The 7797-nt window shown below is 39.0% G+C and overlaps 1 protein-coding gene across 1 annotated transcript; it reads left to right on the top strand.

Annotated features, from left to right (window-relative positions):
* Positions 1-7724, top strand: ap3s2 (adaptor related protein complex 3 subunit sigma 2). The gene is made up of 6 exons (XM_040124043.1): positions 1-69; positions 790-881; positions 1495-1606; positions 2660-2731; positions 4429-4536; positions 6593-7724. Exons 1-6 carry the CDS (start codon positions 1-3, stop codon positions 6716-6718), a joined length of 579 nt encoding a protein of 192 aa, XP_039979977.1. The 3' UTR covers positions 6719-7724.
* The last annotated feature ends 73 nt before the right edge of the window (positions 7725-7797 follow it).

The following is a 7797-nucleotide window of genomic DNA, read 5'->3' as shown; positions in this document are numbered from 1 at the left end:
ATGATTAAAGCCATCTTGATATTTAACAACCACGGAAAACCGCGGCTGATCAGATTCTATCAGTATTTTGTAAGTATATTTGGGTTTTGCTGTCCAAAACATTAGCTTTTTTGTATTTAATGTCCGTCTTCATTCTCATTTGGCCAGCGGTCAGTGATGGCTTAGCTTTTCTCAGCTTGTACTGACAAATGTAACTAAAATCTTGATCTGTTTGTGTTTTCAACAACCAAGTTACAACTCACTAAAAACGTTAGCTGATGCTAGCTTGCAGTGGTGAATGGGAGGAAACCCAGACTTTAGCTCGCCACTTTTTAGTTTCAGTTCCCTCCTGTTCAGGCAAAACATCTCTTTATAACAAATTTTAGGAAAGTACCTCCTTAAGTAGTATTAAACATTTGTAATTCAGTTGTAGATATGATTTCTCGAAGGTAAAACATAACTTTTATGCTTTGTGCAAATGCGTTGGAACTACTTGCTTATTGGCCTAATTGGCTTATAATCACTGATTTTGGGTCATAGTCTTTTTGCGTCTTGGCTTGTAACTGGGGGTAAAAATGGGCTCATGTCTTTCACAAAGAACTGTTAAACGAGTGTAAACATCAGGGCGCATTAACAATAACCTCACTCCATATGTTTTCTTTGGTGCCAGAAGTTCCTTGTGCGACTTGTACTACTTTATTAGCCAACTAGATGGTGGCGTGCCTGTAGAGTGGATTTATTCACCAGAAACTAAACTAACATTTCCTCGGTTGGTTAGCGCTTAGTGGAGTTTGTAACTTTTTCCTGCAGGCGGAGGACATGCAGCAGCAGATAATTCGGGAGACTTTCCATTTGGTATCTAAGAGAGACGACAATGTCTGCAACTTCTTGGAGGGTGGAAGGCAAGTAGTGCTGTTTGCTATGATTCTAAAATCACATTTTGACACATGAAGAACAGAGCAGATATTTATACCATACATCTAAAAAGACCCTCAAATGCGTTTCTTAGTGCTGAGCGATGCACCGCTGCAAAAAAGATGCTGCATCTGAACGTGGCTTCCTTATATTGTGATTTTTTTTTTTTTTTTCATGGAAAGACTGAGGTAGTATGACAGCTAAATACAAGATTATATGCATTTGGAGACTTTTGAGTTTATATTGGCAGAGACTGAAAGGCTAATCTGTAATTTAAGTTATTATGTGGTATGAAATTTTGACAACACTTTAAAGACTAACCGCTGTAAACCCAGGGCCCCTCTTTGGGTTTTCTCTGCTGTCACTACAGAAGCTGATCACTTGGCAGCAAAGAAGAGCCAGCAGCTGACTGCAGATGCAGTAGCACATTTTTAACCATTAGATGGAGGCAAACACACACAAGTTGTCACTTATTTCATTTCTCTGATCAGCTATTTTACATAGACCCATCTGTCAATTTAATTATAGCATGCTTTTATTTGTTTGACCAAGTAGACCTCTAGAATTTTCTTGGAACGTAGCATTTTTATCTGTTTTCAGTCTCATTGGTGGCTCCGATTACAAGCTGATCTACCGGCACTACGCAACCCTCTACTTTGTCTTCTGTGTGGACTCATCTGAGAGCGAGCTCGGCATTCTCGACCTGATCCAGGTCAGCTTCTACTTTATTTATTTGCTTTATAAACCTATTTAATATGTAGTTTTTTAAGTAAAATCACATCTCCCTTCTTCCACATCACCCTGTTTTTGCAAATACAATGACCCAAGCTTAAAAAGAAGACACTGTCTCTACCTTGAACTATTGTACAAGTTGCTTTCCATTACATGATATTGTATTAAATTTTGGTAGACAGGAATCATTGGCCTTTTTACTTCCATACTTGTAATGCTGGTGTAATCCTGGAAATGAAACTTACTGTACTGTTCATGTCAGTGGAAATCTCCGGATAAGTCAGTTATGTACTAACAAAATGTTAACAAAAACCCTGACATCACAGACAGGGGCTATACAGACAGCTCAACTAAGTTAACACGTGAAATGCTGACACTTTTTTTTTTTTTATCAGAGCTTAAACATATATATATACCTACTCTATATATATATTTGGATGTACTTGCGGCAGCACATAAGTAACACAAGTCACACACACAAGAGGTTAAGCAACTTTAGTATTTGGAGTAGGAGTAAGTGCGTCAACGTGCTCACTCCTCGTACTGTTTATTGGCATAACACAGAAGAAGAATTATGACAAATGTAATAAAATATGAAAAAGAACCTACTGGAAGGTTAAGATTTCAATGTGCAAAGTAAGGGGTGACTACCACTGGCAACGACTTTTCGTGCCTTTGCCTTTTCCTTAAATATTTCTTCTACGCTCTTTCGTTCAGTGCACTCAGTTCACAGTTTTTAATTTTATAGATTTACACTGTACCTAAAATCACTCACTATTTCTGTAGTTTTTTTTAGATGTTTACTATGAAGCACAAGTCATTGCACCAATGACTGACTTCCTGTGTCAGTAGACAATAATACAACTCCCTTAGGAGAGCCAATATTCGTTTTGCCCTCAAATGTGATTATTATCTCAAATAATAATGTTACAAATATGTCCCGTCCTGATAACATTTGTAGGTTCACTTGTCTGTACAAGTGGATGTTTTTTAGAATTTAGATGCTTGACTGACTAAATTGTCTTTGTCTTAGGTGTTTGTGGAAACCCTAGATAAATGCTTCGAAAACGTCTGTGAGCTGGACCTCATATTCCACATGGACAAGGTGAGTGGAGAATATGGGATCCTTTTCTATAATGTTTCCTCTGCACATTGCTGTTGTGTAGAACTCCAACAATTAGTTGAGTAATTGAGTAGCCCATTGACTGAAAATTAATTGATCGATTAATGGTTTCAGTTAGCTTCCAAGCAAAAATGCCAAATATCCTCTGGTTTCAGCCTCTCAGAAGTGGAGTTTTGCCCCCCCCCCTTTTTTTGTCACACATGGCAGTAAATTGAATATATTGGGGTTTTGGACTGTTGGTTGGACAAAACCAGCAAACTGAAGACATCATTGTGGGATCGGATAAATTAGGAACGATATTTTTTCTTTTTTAAAAACATTTTAGAGACTGAATGATGAATCACTAATGAAAATACTATTGTAGTATTAGTATCTAGTATTGTGTGTGCAACAGTGCAAGTAGCTTTAGACCTGGACATTTTTAACAGCACAAAGTGACCTGCTAAACTATGCAGAGCAGAGGATCTTTAATAATACTGTATGTCAAACTGAGCTCCTGACATCATAAAATAGATCTTGAATGAGTGATTCTGCAGCTGTGAAATTTTCACCTCAGAAGTGAAAGTGCCTGTGCTCGGGGGCTGCATTTTGTCTTAACATGGGAATTCTTGCAGTTGTGAAAAGAAAAACTTCATTGTTCATTTTCAGATGATGGATTTAAAAAAAAAAGTATTTAATTTCTGCACAGGCTCATTTTGGAATGAAGCTCTGCATTGTTCAGGCTACAACAAGGCATCCTTTTTCTCCCTGGAACTGAGCTAGAAGTGTTGCCAGAGACTAATCTGACACATCTTCAGCCATCTTGATTTAATTTTCCCAGCAGGAAATTGATGTCATGTGGTGTAGTAGGATTTGGCCTAAGGAATGTTCCAAAGATGAAACTTGTAAATATTTATGCTAGAATGAAAACCCTTTGCTCTTAGAAAGCTCTGCTAGCTCGATAACACCGATCTGGATGTTAAATTACAATTTATACACATCTGCAGGGTTTTTAAAACAGCCTTAATATTATTAGCCTGTCAAGCACAAAAGCAGATAAAAAAAAATCACAGATTTAGGCTGCTTCACTCGTTTTCATGTCTTTGTCTCATGTCACTTCGTGCAGTTATTACAGATATAATCCAGCTCCTTTTTCTGCAAGGAGAAAACTTAGGAATGTAGCTTTATGGAATACTTTAAATTACAGATTTCAAAGCTGTTGCAGGCATTTCTTTCGAGTTCAACATCGTTAACCTCAAATTAGGTCTGCAGTGGAAGACATTCTCATGTCCCCCAAAATCTTTTCTACCCAAAGGAATGCAAATCTAAACTCAAGAGTGAAATTGAAACTCTCTCCCACTGAGCGTTGAGTGATGTCTGCTTTCCAGAGAAAACTGGACTCTTAAATACGTCTGTCATCCCTTTGGCAAAAAAGAAATACAGAAGAGCTGAGTTGTTAAACAAGACATGAATGTAAACTACAACTTCAAATTTGGAGCAGCCAGTGTGAGGTGTAGTTTAATTCATTTTATTTTTGAATTTTCTATATGACATCATTCACAATTTTCTGTTGCATATGGCAGTGGCGTCCTAATATTGAGCCACAGCAATCACGCAAGGAGACATGTTTTAATGGCTGTAATTCAATGGGTGCACAAGGTGCTGCTGTGTATTAACCAGCTTGTTGTATCTGTCTGCAGGTCCATTACATCTTACAGGAAGTGGTGATGGGAGGAATGGTTCTGGAGACCAACATGAATGAGATCGTCGCTCAGGTGGAGGTGCAGAACCGCATGGAGAAGTCAGAGGTCAGCCCGTTGGCCACATTAAAGAACCCTGCCAATGTGTTTTTGCATGTTTTAGCCCATAAATTATAAGTTGTGTAATCTTCCCACTAGTACTGGCTGTTTTCCAAAGCACTGGTTTTTAGAGAGAGGACTGTGTTTCTTTTGCTTCCCAGGCAGCCACATTGGATACCATTCACTTTGCTATTAGAATCAACTTGCAGACTTGAAACTTCATATCACATTAAACATAACTGTCATTGTTTGCCCGGCTCCAGACCTCGGAGTCTACGCCCACATCTCAGATTTGTTCCGCAATTCAAATAGGTCTGATGTCGGGCCCATTGACGCCTGTTTCCTGTGGTTAAAGAAAACACTGACCAACCAGAGCTTAGGCTCAGTAGCTAAGAATGGAGTCGTCGCATTCCTACATAGCTAGCTACCCAGCTGAATTCAAGAAAATAGCGAGAGAAAAATAAGGATTAATGGGATTGACGCAGCTGTGCAAGTTATTTTAAATTAACTTCTAAATATAACATGGTACTCCACCGATTTAAGCATTGTACTCCTGTAACATTGTCAGACTCACAATGGACAGTTTTTTTTGTGAAAAAGAAAGCCTCAAAATTGGTGCAGCAGAACCAGAAATATCGTCGTCTTCAGTCCACACATTCGGCTTCCTTGTCAAAACCTGTAGCTTACGTTACCAACAATGCAACTCAACCAATGACAGTCTGGTCAGAAATTTGGGTGTGTTATGCTTGTCGCATGTAACATTGAGCCGGTAGCCTCAAGTAGACATGAGGAGCAGCTGCAGAGGTCTGGTCGGCTCACTTCTTTCTAGCTGTACACCCGCAGATTTATTTCATTGTCAGACTTGTAGCCCTCAGCCCCAGTCAAAACTGAAGCAGGTGACATCACCGGAGGCAATTTATCACATTTCACACAGCTCTCTTCGGAGCTACAAAGGGCTTTATACAGCTTTTGTCACATATGCAGTAGTGCTCCCCAAGACCTGTAAACAGACTTCTATGTATGAAATCGGTGGGTTTCCTCTTTAAATCAACATATTTCTTTGATCATTCTGAAAAAAAATTAACCGCTTTTAGTAGCCGCTACCGCAGCTTCAACTGAAAATGACAACCGCAGGACAGATATGTGACTTACTGACTACTGGTTTTGGCAAAACAAATTAACCCCCCTCCACATGAACACAAAGTCAGACTGAAGGAACAACATGAACTAAAATGGCAGTTCAGCCTGATTGTTGGGCTAAGTCACTGTTGCCTTTATGTCAAAATCCTTTTTGTTCTGTTGTTGGGTAATGCAGGTTAGGGCAGGGACTTTTCTTCCAGTTTTGATGCATTCAAGTGCTTCTACAGTTGATATGAAATTTGATGGTAGGCTGTGTAAAAACATCACATTCAGGAGCTAATATGTTCTGTTGGAAAATGAAACTCTTCACAAAGTCAAACATGAATGTTGTGTGAACTTGAATGCTTCTTGAATTAAAGGAATAGTTTGACATTTTGGGAAAAATGCTAATTTGCTTGCCGAGAGTTAGAGGAGAGGCTTAATACCACTCTCGTGTCTGTATGCTACACACAAAGGTACAGCCAGAAGACGATTAGCTTAGCTTAGCATAAAGACTTGAAACATGGTTCTGTCCAAAGGTTAATTTACAACTGTAAATCTAAAACTCACTTTACAAGGGTCTATAAACTTCAAGTTGCAGTTTTACAGTGGGTCATGTTTCAGACTGTTTCTGGGCTCAACACAGTGACTTCCTGGAATGTTTTCGAGCCCTTTGGACAGAGTGAGGCAATTTTTTTTCCTCGTGTTCCCATGACTTGGAAGATAGAAAAAATGTTTTCCAAAATAAAAAATAATAATAATCTAATGTTGTGCTTGGTGCTAAAGAATGCGCAATTCACAAACATGCAAAGACACTTTTAGTGTCTACTTTCATCATTTTAACGCAGGATTTTTTTCTACAGACAAAAACTTTGTCATCAGAATAATGTGAAAGATGCTATAATCACAGAAGAATTGCTCTTTCTGTGTTGTTTCGATTGGGCAGGGAGGTCTGTCAGCGGCCCCCGCTCGCGCCGTCTCTGCTGTGAAGAACATGAACCTGCCTGAGATTCCCCGTAACATCAACATCGGAGACATCAATATCAAAGTGCCGAGCCTCTCCCCGTTCTGAGAAGCATCCCAGCTGAGCTCTGCAGGGCTGATGTACTACTGATGTCTCCATTTCTCTGCTGTTCCCCTCCACCCAGTTCGGCAGTTGAGACAGAGGAAACTGTTTTTAGATGTATGTACTACAGAACCACAGCAGCTAAAGAGATAAACTGGGGATTATTTTTGAGTTCTCCTGTATATACAAGTTACAGATTACTCTAGTTTAAGGATTTGCACTATAATGTAAAGTTTGATTGTCTAACGCATCAATAGTAATATTAATATATATACATTTCCTGCTATTCTTTCTGTGTTTTGTAGTTCTCTTGTTGATTTCCTGCTCTTTCCAAAAGAAAAACGACAGTGTTTACCCAGTGTGTATTTTCCTGCACAGCCCTTCCACATCTCTGACATTCATCACCGGTTGTTCTGCCTAAGTTTTGAAAAAAACATTCCCTCCTGCCTGAAGTGAGCTTTTGGATGGAGCAGATTTCACTGTAACATGATCCTTTTGCTTTTGTACTGGACTGTACGTTCAGACACATCTTTATCTCCTGTTCCCAGTGTAATTTCATACGGGCTAGGATTAGAGTCCTCCGCCTGGCTCATGTCACAATTTATTTTCCTTTCTCTGTGATATATTGTGTCTCTGACATCCTTGGAATTTGTGAGTAATATGATTGTTTTCCTGGGTACAGATCGTCTCAATATGGAAAATCTAAATGCTGTGTAATTCTAGTTTTAATGTGTTGTGATAGGATCTTGCCAACATCTGTTCACAGAGGCCACAGACTAATGTCGACATTTTTTTGGATCTTTTAAGTGTTTCTATTAAGTGTGTTTGTGTCTTATTGGCTGTATTTAGTGGTCTGATAGAATCAGAGTCAGACAGGCATCTAAGCCATACTCTGTTGGTAGGGTATCCTGTAGATCCTGTAAGTTCCTGTAAAGTCTCTCAAGGAAGGAAATATGTCTCAGTGTCAAAGATATTCCTTGCCAAGAAATTAAATAAATAAAAATACACATCACTGTGGCAGTGCTTTCTTGTGACCCAACTCATTTGCAACTTTTTCTTGTTTGTCAGCAAGTAATCGGAATCAC

Source organism: Xiphias gladius, chromosome 1 (assembly GCF_016859285.1).
Source record: "Xiphias gladius isolate SHS-SW01 ecotype Sanya breed wild chromosome 1, ASM1685928v1, whole genome shotgun sequence".
In the NCBI taxonomy this organism is placed as follows: domain Eukaryota; kingdom Metazoa; phylum Chordata; class Actinopteri; order Istiophoriformes; family Xiphiidae; genus Xiphias; species Xiphias gladius.
The sequence above is the reverse complement of the archived record's forward strand: the minus strand, read 5'-3'. Positions and strand labels throughout refer to the sequence as shown.

Coding starts and splice junctions, on each gene's coding strand:
- ap3s2 (XM_040124043.1), top strand. CDS start 1: ATGATTAAAGCCATCTTGATATTTAACAACCACGGAAAACCGCGGCTG. Junction 2,732..4,428: donor TCATATTCCACATGGACAAG/GTGAGTGGAGAA, acceptor ATCTGTCTGCAG/GTCCATTACATCTTACAGGA. Junction 4,537..6,592: donor ACCGCATGGAGAAGTCAGAG/GTCAGCCCGTTG, acceptor TCGATTGGGCAG/GGAGGTCTGTCAGCGGCCCC.